Source organism: Balaenoptera acutorostrata, chromosome 10 (assembly GCF_949987535.1).
Source record: "Balaenoptera acutorostrata chromosome 10, mBalAcu1.1, whole genome shotgun sequence".
NCBI lineage: Eukaryota > Metazoa > Chordata > Mammalia > Artiodactyla > Balaenopteridae > Balaenoptera > Balaenoptera acutorostrata.
This window is the reverse complement of record NC_080073.1, coordinates 40,950,346-40,968,107: the sequence shown is the minus strand read 5'-3', so window position 1 is coordinate 40,968,107 and position 17,762 is coordinate 40,950,346. Positions and strand designations below refer to the sequence as shown.

Sequence of the window (17,762 nt, the reverse complement as noted above, 5' to 3'; positions counted from 1 at the left end):
CCTTTTTTTAAGAGGGGGGGATTGATTTTTTGTAGTGTGCCACTTTGATTCCCTTCTACTTTCCTGTTCTACATATTTTAAAAGTTATTTTCTTAGTGGTCACCTTGGGAATTCTATTATTAACAACTTATAACAACCTAGGTTGAATAGAGGGGTTCAACAGCAAATCTGAGCAGAGAAGAAAGGATCAGCAATTATGAAAATAAGACAACTGAAATCATGCAGTCTGAGCAGCTTAGCTTCAACAGGATACACCCACTCTGTCTAGACATCCTTGTCTCTCCCCTTTTATATTGGTGTCACAGATTACACTTTACATTTAATCTATTTAATGTAGATTTTAAATTATTGTTTAATACACTTGCCCTTTAAATCACAGAAGACAAAGAAAGAAATTACAAACCAACAATACTGATTATCTTTACTAGTGTTTATTTTTTCTTATGGCTTCAAATTGCAGGGTAGGTGCACTGGTAACAATTTCCCTCAGCTTTTGTTTATCTGGAAATGTCTTAAATTCTCCTTCATTACTGAAGTATAGTTTTTGTTGTTTTTTGGGGGTTTTTTTCAATTTGAAAGCAGTCACTGTTTTTTTTTTTTTTTTTGCCCACACCCTGCCGCATGCAGTAACTTAGTTCCCTGACCAGAGATCAAACCTGGGCCCCCGGGCTTCCCTGGTGGCGCAGTGGTTAAGAACCTGCCTGCCAACACAGGGGACATGGGTTTGAGCCCTGGTCCGGGAAGATCCCACATGCTGCAGAGCAACTAAGCCCATGCGCCACAACTACTGAGCCTGCGCTCTAGAGCCCATGAGCCACAACTAATGAGCCCATGAACCACAACTACTGAAGCCTGCACGCCTAGAGCCCGTGCTCCGCAATAAGAGAAGCCACTGCAATGAGAAGTCTGTGCACCGCAATGAAGAGTAGCCCCTGCTCACTGCAACTAGAGAAAGCCCACACGCAGCAACAAAGACCCAACACAGCCAAAAATAAATAAATAAAATAAATAAATTTAAAAAAAAAAACCTGTGCCCCCTGTGTTGGAAGCGCAGTCTTAACCACTGGATCGCTAGGGAAGTCCCTGAAGTATAGTTTTGTAGAATTTAGAACTCTTGATTGAGTTTTTTTTCCTTTCAGGACTTTAAATATGTGATCCCACTGCCTTCTGGCCTCCATGGTTTCTGAGAAGAAATCAGCTATTAATCCATAGAGAATCCCTTTTATGTGAAGAGTTGCTTCTCTTTTGCTTCTTCCAAAAGCTAAGGTTCAGCTCTTTGGAGGTAGGTGTCAAGGGCTGTCTCTGGACTTAGCTAAGGTTTTGCTGGGGAAAGCTCCACACAATGCCTGGGCTGACCCCTGAGCTCTGGGTGCAGAGAGGAGTCCTGGGGCCCAGAGCTAAGACTGCTGAAGCTCTAGCTCTACTACAAGATGAAGGCAGGCAGTACATTTTATTTACCTACATTCACTTTCCATACAGTAGCTGCTCAAAACACTGACTAAAGGCAGCCTGTTTCTCAAGATTTGAAATATGTAAAACATCTGTGAATTCCAGGAGTCTAAACATTCCAGCAGGAAGAGAAAGAAGGTCAGCACACTCCAGAGCATCCACTTTCTTAGGATAAAGTCTCTTTGGAAATGTCCACAGGCCTTGAAATGCTTAAGTGGCTCACAGTCATTCTCCAACCTTGCCCTGGAGCCACACAACTCCCCTCTTGCTTCTGAGGCTCTGTACTCGCTGGAACACTCTTGCTCATTCTTCTCCTAGATAACTCAGCTTCAAGGCCTCAACTACAGTATCATTTGCCTAGGAAGTCTTTCCCCTTTCCCCAAAACTGAGTTAAGGCCCCTTCTCCTATGAGCTGCCAAAATGCCCCGTACTCACCCCAACACGGTTCTTATCACTGATGGTGAGCCTGCCCGTTTCTGTCTCTGTAACAATGATGATGGTTTCTAACTCTCACTGAGTACCTACTGTGTGCCAGGTGCCTTCCATCTTTTTTCTCATTTAAGCCTCACCACAGGGACTTCCCTGGTGGTCCAGTGGGTAAGACTCTGTGCTCCCAATGCAGGGGGCCTGGGTTTGATCCTTGATTGGGGAACTAGATCCCACACGCGTGCCGCAACTAAGAAGTCCACATGCAACAATGAAGATCCCGTGTGCTGCAACTAAGACCCAGCGCAGCCAAAATAAATAAATAAATAAATATTAAAAAAAAAAAAAAAAGCCTCACCACAACCCAACAAGGCACACAGAAGCTATATCCCCTCTAGCCCCCAAGAAAGTGACAGAACCAGTATATGAACACAGGCAGTCTGGCCCCAGAGTCCACCCTCTTAACATCACACTATACTCTTGTATTACATTTCTGTTTTGTTTAAAAATTTAAACAGGTAGGAGTAGGAACCAAGATGGCAGAGTAGAAGGACGTGCTCTCACTCCCTCTTGCAAGAACACCAGAATCACAACTAGCTGCTGGACAATCATCGACAGGAAGACACTGGAACTCACCAAAAAAGATACCCCACATCCAAAGACAAAGGAGAAGCCACAATGAGACGGTAGGAGGGGCGCAACCACAGTAAAATCAAATCCCATAACTGCTGGGTGGGTGACTCACAGACTGGCGAACACTTATACCACAGAAGTCCACCCACTGGAGTGAAGGTTTTGAGCCCCACGTCAGGCTTCCCAACCTGGGGGTCAGGCAAAGGGAGGAGGAATTCCTAGAGAATCAGACTTTGAAGCCTAGTGGGAATTGATTGCAGGACTTCGACAGGACTGGGGGAAACAGAGACCCCACTCTTGGAGGGTGCACACAAAACAGTGTGTGCATCGGGACCCAGGGGAAGGAGCAGTGACCCCGGGGGAGACTGAACCAGACCTACCTGCTAGTGTTGGAAGGTCTCCTGCAGAGGCGGGGGGTGGCTCTGTTTCACTGTGGGGACAAGGACTCTGGCAGCAGAAGTTCTGGGAAGTACTCCTTGGCGTAAGCCTTCCCAGAGTCTGTCATTAGCCCCACCAAAGAGCCCAGGTAGGCTCCAGTGTTGGGTTGCCTCAGGCAAAACAACCAACAGGGAGGGAACCCAGCCCCACCCATCAACAGTCAAGTGGATTAAAGTTTTACTGAGCTCTGACCACCACAGCAACAGTCAGCTCTACCCACCACCAGAGCCTCCCATCAAGCCTCTTACATAGCCTCATCCACCAGAGGGCAGACAGCAGAAGCAAGAAAAACTATAATCCTGCAGCATGTGGAACAAAAAACACATTCACAGAAAGACAAGATGAAAAGGCAGAGGGCTATATACCAGATGAAGGAACAAGAAAAAACCTCAGAAAAACAACTAAATGAAGTGGAGATAGGCAACCTTCCAGAAAAAGAATTCAGAATAATGATAGTGAAGATGATCCAGGACCTCGGAATAAGAATGGAGTCAAAGATCGAGAAGATGCAAGAAATGTTTAACAAAGACCTAGAAGAATTAAAGAACAAACAAACAGAGATGAACAATACAATAACTGAAATGAAAACTACACTAGAAGGAATCAATAGCAGAATAACTGAGGCAGAAGAACCTGGACCTGTCCTTCCAGTGACCTGGAAGACAGAATGGTGGAATTCACTGCTGCGGAACAGAGTAAAGAAAAAAGAATGAAAATAAATGAAGACAGCCTAAGAGACCTCTGGGACAACATTAAATGCAACAACATTCGCATTATAAGGGTCCCAGAAGGAGAAGAGAGAGAGAAAGGACCAGAGAAAATATTTGAAGAGATTATAGTCGAAAACTTCCCTAACATGGGAAAGGAAATAGCCACCCAAGTCCAGGAAGCACAGAGAGTCCCAGGCAGGATAAATCCAAGGAGAAACACGCAGAGACACATAGTAATCAAATTGGCAAATATTAAAGACAAAGAAAAATTATTGAAAGCAGCAAGGGAAAAACGACAAATAACATACAAGGGAACTCCCATAAGGTTAACAGCTGATTTCTCAGCAGAAACTCTACAAGCCAGAAGGGAGTGGCACCATATATTTAAAGTGATGAAAGGGAAGAACCTACAACCAAGATTACTCTACCCGGCAAGGATCTCATTCAGATTTGATGGAGAAATCAAAAGCTTTACAGACAAGCAAAAGCTAAGAGAATTCAGCACCACCAAACCAGCTCTACAACAAATGCTAAAGGAACTTCTCTAAGTGGGAAACACAAGAGACGAAAAGGACCTACAAAAACAAACCCAAAACAATTAAGAAAATGGTCATAGGAACATACATATCGATAATTACCTTAAACGTGAACAGATTAAATGCTCCAACCAAAAGACACAGGCTTGCTGAATGGATACAAAAACAAGACCCATATATATGCTGTCTACAAGAGACCCACTTCAGACCTAGGGACACATACAGACTGAAAGTGAGGGGATGGAAAAAGATATTCCATGCAAATGGAAATCAAAAGAAAGCTGGAGTAGCTATACTCATATCAGATAAAATAAACTTTAAAATAAAGAATGTTGCAAGAGACAAGGAAGGACACTACATAATGATCAAGGGATCAATCCAAGAAGATATAACAATTATAAATATATACACACCCAACATAGGAGCACCTCAATACATAAGGCAACTGCTAACAGCTATAAAAGAGGAAATCGACAGTAACACAATAATAGTGGGGACTTTAACATCTCACTTACACCAATGGACAGATCATCCAAAATGAAAATAAATAAGGAAACAGAAGCTTTAAATGACACAATAGACCAGATAGATTTAATTGATATATATAGGACATTCCATCCAAAAACAACACATTACACTTTCTTCTCAAGTGTGCACGGAACATTCTCCAGGATAGATCACATCTTGGGTCACAAATCAAGCCTCAGTAAATTTAAGAAAACTGAAATCATATCAAGCATCTTTTCTGACCACAACGCTGTGAGATTAGAAATGAATTACAGGGGAAAAAACGTAAAAAACACAAACACATGGAGGCTAAACAATACGTTACTAAATAACCAGGAGATCACTGAAGAAATCAAAGAGGAAATCAAAAAATACCTAGAGACAAATGACAATGAAAACACGACGATCCAAAACCTATGGGGTGCAGCAAAAGCAGTTCTAAGAGGGATGTTTATAGCTATACAAGCCTACCTAAAGAAACAAGAAAAACTCAAGTAAACAATCTAACCTTACACCTAAAGGAACTAGAGAAAGAAGAACAAACAAAACCCAAAGTTAGGAGAAGGAAAGAAATCATAAAGATCAGAGCGGAAATAAATGAAATAGAAACAAAGAAAACAATAGCAAAGATCAATAAAACTAAAAGCTGGTTCTTTGAGAAGATAAACAAAATTGATAAGCCATTAGCCAGACTCATCAAGAAAAAGAGTGAGAGGACTCAAATCAATAAAATTAGAAATGAAAAAGGAGAAGTTACAACAGACACCATAGAAATACAGGGCATCCTAAGAGACTACTACAAGCAACTCTGTGCCAACAAAATGGACAACCTGGAAGAAATGGACAAATTCTTAGAAAGGTATAGCCTTCCAAGACTGAACCAGGAAGAAACAGAAAATATGAACAGACCAATCACAAGTAATGAAAGTGAAACTGTGATTAAAAATCTTACAACAAACAAAAGTCCAGGACCAGATGGCTTCACAGGTGAATTCTATCAAACATTTAGAGAAAAGCTAACATCCATCCTTCTCCAACTCTTCCAAAAATCTGCAGAGGAAGGAACACTCCCAAACTCATTCTATGAGGCCACCATCACCCTGATACCAAAACCAGACAAAGACACTACAAAAAAAGAAAATTACAGACCAATATCACTCATGAATATAGATGCAAAAATCCTCAACAAAATACTAGCAAACAGAATCCAACAACACATTAAACGGATCATACACCACTATCAAGTGGGATTTATCCCAGGGATGCAAGGATTCTTCAATATACGCAAATCAATCAATGTGATACACTATATTAACAAATTGAAGAATAAAAACCATATGATCATCTCAATAGATGCAGAAAAAGCTTTTGACAAAATTCAACACCCATTTATGATAAAAACTCTCCAGAAAGTGGGCATAGAGGGAACCTACCTCAACATAATAAAGGCCATATACGACAAACCCACAGCAAACATCATTCTCAATGGTGAAAAACTGGAAGCATTTCCTCTAAGATCAGGAACGAGACAAGCATGTCCACTCTCACCACTATTATTCAACATAGTTTTGGAAGTCCTCGCCACGGCAATCAGAGAAGAAAAAGAAATAAAAGGAATACAAATTGGAAAAGAAGTAAAACTGTCACTGTTTGCAGATGACATGATACTATACATAGAGAATCCTAAAAATGCCACCAGAAAACTACTAATCAATGAATTTGGTAAAGTTGCAGGATACAAAATTAATGCACAGAAATCTCTTGCATTCCTATACACTAATGATGAAAAATCTTATAGAGAAATTATGGAAACACTCCCATTTACCATTGCAACAAAAAGAATAAAATACCTAGGAATAAACCTACCTAGGGAAACAAAAGACCTGTATGCAGAAAACTGTAAGACACTGATTAAAGAAATTAAAGATGATATCAACAGATAGAGAGATATATCATGTTCTTGGATTGGAAGAATCAATATTGTGAAATGACTATACTACCCAAAGCAATCTACAGATTCAATGCAATCCCTATCAAATTACCAATGGCATTTTTTACGGAACTAGAACAAATCATCTTAAAATTTGTATGGAGACACAAAAGACCCCGAATAGCCAAAGCAGTCTTGAGGGAAAAAAACGGAGCTGCAGGAATCAGACTCCCTGACTTCAGACTATACTACAAAGCTACAGTAATCAAGACAATATGGTACTGGCACAAAAACAGAAATATAGATCAATGGAACAAGATAGAAAGCCCAGAGGTAAACCCACGCACCTATGGTCAACTAATCTATGACAAAGGAGGCAAAGATATACAATGGAGAAAAGACAGTCACTTCAATTAGTGGTGCTGGGAAAACTGGACAGCTACATGTAAAAGAATGAAATTAGAACACTTCCTAACACCATACACAAAAATAAACTCAAAATGGAATTGAGACCTAAATGTAAGACCGGACACTATAAAACTCTTAGAGGAAAACATAGGAAGAACACCCTTTGACATAAATCACAGCAAGATCTTTTTTGATCCACCTCCTAGAGTAATGGAAATAAAAACAAAAATAAACAAATGGGACCTAATGAAACTTCAAAGCTTTTGCACAGCAAAGGAAACCATAAACAAGACGAAAAGACAACCCTCAGAATGGGAGAAAATATTTGCAAACGAATCAACAGACAAAGGATTAATCTCCAAAATATATAAACAGCTCATTCAGCTCAATATTAAAGAAACAAACAACCCAATCCAAAAATGGGCAGAAGACCTAAATAGACATTTCTCCAAAGAAGACATACAGATGGCCAAGAAGCACATGAAAAGATGCTCAACATCACTCATTATTAGAGAAATGCCAATCAAAACTACAATGAGGTATCACCTCACACCAGTTAGAATGGGCATCATTAGAAAATCTACAAACAACAAATGCTGGAGAGGGTGTGGAGAAAAGGGAACCCTCTTGCACTGTTGGTGGGAATGTAAATTGATACAGCCACTATGGAGAACAGTATGGAGGTTCTTTAAAAAAACTAAAAATAGATTTACCATATGATCCAGCAATCCCACTACTGGGCGTATACCCAGAGAAAACGATAATTCAAAAAGACACATGCACCCCAAAGTTTATTGCAGCACTATTTACAATAGCCAGGTCATGGAAGCAACCTAAATGCCCATCGACAGACGAATGGATAAAGAAGTTGTGGTACATATATACAATGGAATATTACTCAGCCATAAAAAGGAACGAAATTGAGTCATTTGTTGAGACATGGATGGATCTAGAGACTGTCATACAGCGTAAAGTAAGTCAGAAAGAGAAAAACAAATATCGTATATTAACGCATGTATGTGGAACCTAGAAAAATGGTACAGATGAGCTGGTTTGCAGGGCAGAAGTTGAGACACAGATGTAGAGAACAGACATATGGACACCAAGGGGGGAAAACTGCGGTGGGGTGGGGATGGTGGTGTGCTAAATTGGGCGATTGGGATTGACATGTATACACTGATGTGTATAAAATTGATGACTAATAAGAACCTGCAGTATAAAAAAACAAACAAAACAACTAATACTAAACTTTCATTGGGTTATTTGTATGGAAATATGTTAATATAAATGTTTCAGACATTACATGAAATTTCTAAAAATCTTATATGTTCTGGTATAATGTTATAAGTCATAATTCTAGTTATTACTTTAAAATGTATATCTCAGAAATAACTAAATTTCCTTGTCAATTGCATTATTATGAACTTTCATCAAATCTTTAACCGTGGTCATTTTTAAGTCTTTTGTCATTTAGAGACAGTTCTGGGTGTACTCTGATGCTTTTGCAAATATGTTCCTATAAAAGGGTTTCATCTTCAAGGAATTCATGGAAAAGACTCTGACAAGTACAGGTTTCTGGTAACTGACTGTACTGCTGAACTGAATGAATAAGCATTTTCAGAACTCTAATGAAAAACTGATGAACTCATAAAAGTGCTAACAAAAGATCAAGATAAAAAAAATTAATTACATGGGACTGAATGAACTGATGAGGATGATTATAATTTTTGTGACTTTCTGTTTGAATAAAAAAAAAATTTTAAACAATCATAAATTCCTTTTAATAGAAGCACAAGAAAAACACCAAGATAAAGATTCTACAAAAATGCAAAATGTTGGGCTTCCCTGGTGGCGCAGTGGTTGAGAATCTGCCTGCCAATGCAGGGGACACGGGTTCGAGCCCTGCTCTGGGAAGATCCCACATGCCACGGAGCAACTAGGCCCGTGAGCCACAACTACTGAGCCTGCGCGTCTGGAGCTTGTGCTCCACAACAAGAGAGGCCGCGATAGTGAGAGGCCCGCGCACCGCGATGAAGACTGGCCCCCACTTGTTGCAACTAGAGAAAGCCCTTGCACAGAAATGAAGACCCAACACAGCCAAAAATAAAGAAATAAATAATAAAAATAAAGGAATTCCTTAAAAAAAAAAAAGCAAAATGCAAGGTTTCTTTTTTTTTAAGTTTTTATTGGAGTATAGTTGCTTTACAATGTTGTGTTAGTTTCTACTGTACTACAAAGTGAATCAGCTATACATATACATATATCCCCTCTTTTTTGGATTTCCTTCCCATTTAGGTCACCACAGTGCATTAAGTAGAGATCCCTGTGCTATACAGTAGGTTCTCATTAGTTATCTATTTTATACATAGTATCAATAGTGTATATGTGTCAATCCCAATCTCCCAATTCCTCCCACCCCATCCCTTTCCCCCTTGGTATCCATATATTTGTTCTCTACATCTGTATCTATATTTCTGCTTTGCAAATAAGATCATCTATACCATTTTTCTAGATTCTACATATATGTGTTAATATACGATATTTGTTTTTCTCTTTCTGACTTACTTCACTCTGTGTGACACTCTCTAGGTCCATCCATGTCTCTACAAATGACCCAATTTCGTTCCTTTTTACAGCTGAGTAATATTCCATTGTATATATGTACCACATCTTCTTTATCCATTCCTCTGTTGATGGATATTTAGGTTGCTTCCATGACCTGGCTATTGTAAATCGTGCTGCTATGAACATTGGAGCGCATGTGTCTTGTTGAATTACGGTTTTCTCTGGGTATATGCCCAGTAGTGGGATTGCTGGGTCATATGGTAGTTCTATTTTTAGTTTTTTAAGGAACCTCCATACTGTTTTCCATAGTGGCTGTATCAATTTACATTCTCACCATATGTGGAAATTCTTAATAAATCTATGTTTCAACTTGTGTTTTGTAAATGAAGTCCATCACAATGGAGCATGTGCTGAGGATTTGGAGTGTAGGTTCACAGGTGGTCCCTCCTCCCCGGGACAGGTGCTTGACCACCAGCTCCCCTGCCAACTTGCATCCCAGAATCTGGCCTTCCCCTCCCTGTCCAGGTATCCATTTGCTGCTGCCCCCTGGAGGCACCTGACCAAAACATGGAGGGCTGCTCAGAAGTGCATACCCCGCTGTGTCCTGGAGCAGGGTGAGGCACTGGCCATTGCCTAGCCCATGCTGGCTGCACCACAGCAATCTGATGGGCATTTTGGCAGGAGGAAGCCTTTCATCCACTCCCATCTGAGCATATTTTAGTACCTTTAACAGTACTTTTCCCCTGCTTTCTGAAGCAGCAGCCCTGCATTTTCATGTTGCACTGGGTCTCATGGCTCTACATCTCCCATTCTCACTCCCAGTCATCTGTGATGGGAGCTCAGGAGACACGGAAGACATACAGGAAGAGCAACCAGAAAAATGACACTCAAGAGATGTGGCACAGGACACCTCTCTGGAGACATCAGGAGTGGGACATGTTTTCTCTCTTCCCTTCTCAGGGGAGAACAATACAGGACTCGGGGTGGGGTAGTGAAAGACTATAAAGGGAAATTTCTGAGATCTCCTGATCTCTCTTCTGTTGGAGGAAATCTGGGGTTGGAGGAAATTTCGGGTGATAAAGGAGTCTTTGATCTCCTACAAGCCTTTCAGAGCTTTTCCAGAGCTCGTGTGTGAGGTCAGGGGTAACTTCTGCTTGGAGGGAGGCTCTGGCTTTGGAATGCTGAACAGGACCCAGGAGCAGCTTCTGGAGCTGGTCCCCTGGGCTCCTGAGTCTAGGCTTTGGGGCAGAGGTCAGTGGTGCTCTGGGACTTTGTTCTCAGCTATCCAGCCCGGCTCTCCAAAGCACAGGTGCAGACAGGGCTTCAGTTACTCATATTTCTTTCTTGTTCATGAAAGGAATATAAATGTGTCCAGAGAGTGGCCACATAGGTACAAAAAGAGGGAGCCTGTTCTATAGTCTCCTGTGTGCCCACCCACAAAGGGGTCACGATGATCGTAGGGAAACCTGAGCTGTGGGCAGACAAGGGAGAGAGGTTGAGAGCGGAGGCCACCACAACTGAGATGTCCAGCCTCAGCCTGAAGGTGCTGCTTTCCTCCAGAGAAAAAGAAGGAGGAAGGGGCCAAGTCTGCTCTCAGATACCCACACAGGCTGTAGGATTATCCTCCTTCAGGAGGTTTGGAATGGTCTCATCATGATTCCAACTTGCTCTCCAAGTTAAAATCCACCCTCTCTAACCATGACCAGCAGGTTATGGAATCACAGGTGACCTGATGACCCCTCACATTAACCTCTGACCCACACATAGGGCAATTCAGCTGGCCTGGCACCCAGACACTCTTCCTTCATTCCACGGCATACCTACCACTTCCCAGGACAGGTCCCAAGAAATAGCACCCTCTGCCTTGCTGGACTGCTGCTGAGCCACACCTCCGGTCCTGGTGGCCTAACCTCTAGGAAATGTAAACAGATACCTCTTGCCACAGTGCCTACTTGCTACAAGTTTCATCAGATTTTCCCAGAGGAAAGAACATTTATGGCTCCCAGGGTGATCCAGTGGGATGAACAGGTCCACAGCCCAGGCAGCTGCTAGATCCAGACAGAGGTAGCAAGAGCAGCAGTCCTTTCGGTTCAAGCCGAACAACTCTCATTCCAGGTACAATAAAGGTAAGCAGTTAAATGGAATCTGAGTATCTAATAAAACTACTAAAAGCTATCTACTCATTTCTCCAAAGAAGACATACAGATGGCCAATAAGCACATGAAAAGATGCTCAACATCACTAATTATTAGAGAAATGCAAATCAAAACTACAATGAGGTACCATCTCACACCAGTCAGAATGGCTATCATCAAAAAATCCACCAACAATAAATGCCAGAGAGGGTGTGGAGAGAAGGGAACCCTCCTGCACTCTTGGTGGGAATGTAAATTGGTACAGCCACTACAGAAACAATACAGAGGTTTCTTAAAAAAACAAAAATAGAGTTGCCATGTGATCCAACAATCCCACTCCTGGGCATATACCCAGAGAAACCCAAAATTCAAAAAGATACATGCACCCCTATGTTCACAGCAGCACTATTTACAATAGCCAAGACATGGAAACAACCTAAATGTCTTGACAGATGAATGGATAAAGAAGATGTGGTAAATATATACAATGGAATACTACTCATAAAGAAAGAATGAAATAATGCCATTTGCAGCAACATGGATGGACCTAGAGATGATCATACGAAGTGAAGTCAGCAAGAGAAAGACAAATACTTTATGATATCACTTATATGTGGAATCTAAAATATGACACAAATGTGACCTTATTTATGAAACAGAGACAGACTCACAGACATAGAAGACAAACTTATGGTTATAAAAGGGGAAAGGGGGTCAGGGAGGGATAAATAAGGAGTTTGGGATTAGAAGATACAAACTACTATATATAAAATAAACAAAACAAGGTTCTACTGTATAGCACAGGGAACTATATTCAATATCCTATAATAAACCATAATGGAAAAGAATATGAAAAAGAATTTGTGTATATATATGTATAACTGAATCACTTTGCTGTACACCAGAAACTAACACAACACTGTAAATCAACTATCCTTCAATTAAAAAAAAATTACAGAATATGAAAAAAAAAAACCACCTATCTATTAACCGCACTTTATTTTCTGCAGGCAACCTGTAGCTCTGGCAGAAGGGGAGATGCTCTGGATAGAAAAGCTTCCCATACAGAAGAGGATAGCGAGGCTTGTGCCCTGGGTCCACAATATCTGGTCTCCTTTCCATAAAGGCCCAGAATCTCTGGATTTTCTGATACAACCTTTATCATCTTTGGAGGCTGAGGGACTTCATCTAGCCTTAGAAATTTTCTCCTAAGCCAATCAGATTTTAAGAAATTTTAAGATTTAATTTTTAAGATTTTTAGGAATTTTAAAAATTCCTTTACAATCACATAACAAAGATGCTGGTTTAAAAAAATAAGTACACAGCATTAAGAATGTGACGGTACACCCCAGTACAGGGTGACTGTAAAGACAAGAGGAAACCACAGTGCCCTTAGAGAGTGGGACCAAAAGAGGCAGCAGGTTCAGAGGGGTGCGCCAGGGTAGTAGCCTCCCTGTGCTTTTGTTGGGAGAGCGGCGAGCTGCATGAACACAACCATAAACAGGAAAGGAGGCAAGGAAGATGCCACCTATTCTTCCTGTAGGGCTCAGCTCAGGTGTCCTCCTCCCTGGAAGCCTCCCTAACGCTGTCTCCCTTTGCACCAAAGTTAGGTCAGATCTGCTATGCACAAACAATACCCAATGGCACTGCAGTTATCTCTCTCAGGCCGAGACTGTGGGAGGGACTGTGTTCTGCGTCACTGGTCTGGCACAGTTCTTGGCATATATTATAGCAATCTTTATTGAGGTGGCTGTAAAACCCAATTTTATGCTCTCTCCTCAACTTCTGTTATGTAGGGCCACTGCCTCAAAAAGCCTCTCTATCCTCTGTCTAGGCAGATCCTGTCAGGCCCTGTCCCTGGCCCACTGCAACTGAGATTCTCTTTCTGAGGCTTCTCGTTCAAGGAGCAGACTCCCTGCAATGAAAGGTATCAGCACCAAACAGTGTTCTTCATAAAGTTCATGTCATCACAGCGAAGTGGAGAAAGTACAGATTTGGATCTGCCACACAGACCGGCCAGTTGCAGCACATACCACTTACTATCTCTCCACATTAGTTTCATCATCAGCAAAAGAACTAGGGAATAACCACATCCTCCAAGGATGTTAGGCGACCAAATGAAATACTGTGTGTGGAAGCACCTGACCACAAAGCCAGCGCTCAGTGAAGATTAGTTTTCCTTTCCCTCCTATCAGCCCAATCCTTCCCTGAGGCTCACCCACTCCATTTCTCAGGACTGATGTTCAGCCAAGACACCTGTGGGATATAAGACAGGTGTCTGCCCAGCTTGGCTGCATTTGGGCTGTACTGGTTGTTAAATATTGTTATTATCACATTTGCCTCTTCCCCCATCCTCCATCCCATTCTAATTCACCCAGAGTCGAGAAGGAGTCTTCCACACTTGAGACCTTAGCCATCTCATAAAGTTTTCATACCAGAGGCCCCCAAGTCATAAATCCAAGGACAATCTGTTTTGAAACACTTGTGTGATATCAAATTATTCATTCAAAGATAAAGGCCAATTGCACCCAGCTACAACTGAGCTGCTACACATAGCCTACTTTCCCTGTCCAGGAAGCTGCCTGGTCCCAGCTGGCCAAATCCAATCCTCAGAAGATGAATGGCAAAGAGGAAACATCCTTCCCTTTTCCGGTAGCTAGAGCCGTCTTTGTAGAAGGGGAATCACAACCACCTCCTCAACCTGCCCATAGAGCAGAGGTCCCCAACCGTTTTGGCACCAGGGACCAGTTTCGTGGAAGACAATTTTCCATGGACCAGTGTGGGGGTGGGTGGGGGTGGTTCATGCAGTAATGTGAGCCATGGGGAGTGGCAGAGGAAGCATTGCTCGCTCACCCGCCGCTCACCTCCTGCTGTGCGGCCCGGCTACTAACAGGCCATACTGGTCCGTGGCCCAGGGGTTGGGGACCCCTGCCACAGAGAACACAAGTTTAATTCAATGTATTCATCCATTATGTATTTACTTACCATACACATACACATATAAAGACGCTATCAAAGAACTGAGAATTTATGAAGGGGGAGCAGGACCCCACCCACCTCTAACAGAAGGCAATACGAGTAACAATAACCGTAAGTGTCACCACAAACTGCTGCTCTACAAGTTAGAATAAAAGAGAAAATACTTTCAGCTGAGACATGGTAGAACTTCAGAGAAATTTTCAAGAAAGACACACAGCCTAGTGGTTCTCAGCATGTAGTCCCCAGGCCTGGGAGCTTGTTTAGAGATGCACATTCTTGGGTTTATCCAGATCTGATGAATGAGAAACTGGGGTAGGGCCCAGCAATCTTGTTTAACATGCCCTCCAGGTAATTTTGATGCTAGCTCAGGTTTAAGAACCACTGCCCTACCATATAGGCCAGGCCTAGAAAAGTATGATTTTGAAAGAGACAGATGGGTCAATTAACCTACAGGAAAAAACAACAAGCAAATCCAAGATCTGGGTTCTCAGAACACTACTAATTCATCAGTTACAGGACATAGCCACAAGTGTCTAATCTTGTACAACACAAATTAACAAAGTTTAAACATCAGTACAAATACACTGAGCCAGAGTGAGGAGAGTCAGGGGGAACAGAGTGCCACAGGTGCAGGCACCAGAATCCCTTTAAAGCTGGATTTGAACCCCAGTTTCCCTACTTATTCGTTGTGTAGACCAGGCAAGCCTCTAATCCTCCATCCCCCTTTGGTTAAATGGAAATATAACTGGATCACTTCCCAAGGTTTTTATTAGGATTAATGAGACATTTAATTATATACCTGAAGCACCAACACAGCACCCAGCAGGAAATTCTCAATGAATATGCTCATCTTTCCTTGTCCTAATTAGGGAAGAACTTGGGATCATTAACAACTGAATAGCGAGTTCAGTCCTGAACCATCCTTCGTACAGCACAGCACTGAAAACATCTATAAAAGTTAGATGTACAATGAATCTGGAAACCAGAATTCCTTCCAGAGACAAGGATAATCAGATAGGCTCTTTTCATGACTGTCAGTGTTTGAGAGCCAAGGGGACCATTGGGTATCATCTTACATCAAGCCTCTCCTTTCACAATGTCCTCATCAGCGACACTCTTCAGGGTTCTATGGGGCCCTATGACAGAATGACAGTCACAACAGTCCTTGGTGAGCACAGCAGGCCCCAAGTATCAACCAGAGGTCAGAAGGAGGGTCCACATGAACACAAGAAAATGACTAGAGAGCAGAAAACCAAGTCTCTGGGGTTAGCCTACAAGACAGTGTCCAAGGAATTGTTCAAACGGACTTTGCCTTGCAACATTCCAAGGCTCCTGCTCTTAACCAGGTACCAAAAGGAAGCTGCCACTGTTGAGAAGGAAAATTAAAAGATCATGCTTTCAATTATCCTGCAGTTTCTTAGAAACATCTAAACATTATTTTCACACAGATTACCAGCAATGTGAACAAATCTGGTGACTCACCAAGTCAGGGCCAGCCTGGACTGTTTTACTGTAGTGGCTAAACACCTCAGGACTAGAGCTTTCCACTCAACAGATCCAATGAGCCTCAAGTTCCATTGTATAAAAAGCACACAGTCCAAGGGCTACTGAACAGTCAGGGTTAGGAAATCTATTGTGCCAAGGCACTGGCCCACCATATCCAGGGCAACTTGGAAACATACCAGCAGGCTAAGATGCAGAGCCCCGTGAAGAGAATGATGGGGATGGGGTAGGACGCACAGAACAGCCCATGGTTGTAGAAGGCCTGAGATATCTTCTCACGCAGCCTTTCAGTCAGGGTCATCCTCAGCTGAAGTCACCTTGCTGCCATCCCGGAAAGTGACCATGGATCAGCCTGGCACACGTTGGACAGCACTGACAATGGACACCATCTGCAGGCAGGCACCTGGCAAGAAGGGAGAAAAGCCAATTAACAAAGAGTACTTGGCTCTCAACACTAGGGCTGCTGGGGGAGGTGGCAGGGACGTGGATAGGGAATCAGGAAGCCTACATGCAAGATCTGGAGACATCAATCCCAAAACACACACACACACACACACACACACACACACACACACACACACACAATCTTGGTCGGCTCCTAGTGACTGTGGGTAGTGTCTAAGTACGTCTAACCAAAGAAACAAAAAAACTGCCTCTCTGGCTCTGGTAATAAACTCTCAATCCTCTTCCATATTAGGTACTTCTAAAAGGCCACTCCCTAGAGAGGGCATTTTTCTCACACGTGGCACAGGCAAGCACTCCTGTGTAACAGACAGCACCTTCAGCTGCTCTTGGCCAAATGGACATTCTGGAAACCCTCCCCCCCCCATTCTCTGTGCACAGGCCAGACCGAAAGAAATCCTTGGGAAAAACCTTTATACAAGGACTGATCCCTCAAAAAACACATTCTTGCACAAACAGTGATTCATTGATAAAGAAAGTCCAGTGGGGTCAGCCCTCAACACAAAAACACCAAAAAGTCTAGGCCCCTGACATAAAACAAAATTCACTGTGACAGTGGTATTGGGTAGAAGTCTCTGCTCCTGGTCCCCCAGTTGTTCCTGGGAGGGTGAGGGCAAAGGGTCCCTCCTATTTCTGCCTGCCCAGCAGCTGTCTCGTCCTTGGAGTAACAGCAGTCCAGTGTGGCTCTGAGAACCACCTTTCTCCACAGGATTTGGCCTGGACATATGGCCAGTTAAGGTGCCCCTCCCTGACCCCCACCAGGCTGGTTAGGCCTCTCTCCCTGGCCTTTGACTTCTGAGCAAAAAGAAGCAAAACTGGATACGGTGGTGTTTATTCTTCCCCAAGAGGTTCCTGCTCCCCAGATCACGGGCTGCTCTGGCTCCAGCCCTTTCTGAAGACGAGCTCATCAGCTCTTCTTTCCAGTCTGTGAGCCACCCCATATCCTTCCAATAAATACTCCTTTTGCTTGTGTGAGCCAGTTAATTTCTGTTGCTTCCAAGTAGAGAATCTTAAACCAATAAAATCAGAATAGAAAACTCTAGCAGAAGGGCCCAGGAATCTAGAATTCCTTTCCTTGCTG

The 17,762-nt window shown here is 42.5% G+C and overlaps 1 protein-coding gene across 6 annotated transcripts in view; it reads right to left on the bottom strand.

Annotated features, from left to right (window-relative positions):
- The window catches only part of SCAP (SREBF chaperone), a 94,383-nt gene that overhangs the window by 29,298 nt on the left and 47,323 nt on the right, over positions 1–17,762 (bottom strand). For all 6 annotated transcript variants that reach the window (XM_057555509.1, XM_057555510.1, XM_057555511.1 and 3 more), the window contains exon 2: positions 16,399–16,622. In XM_057555509.1, coding sequence (XP_057411492.1) covers positions 16,399–16,520 — 122 coding nt within the window. In that variant the 5' untranslated portion in view covers positions 16,521–16,622. The remainder of the gene's footprint in view (positions 1–16,398; positions 16,623–17,762) is intronic.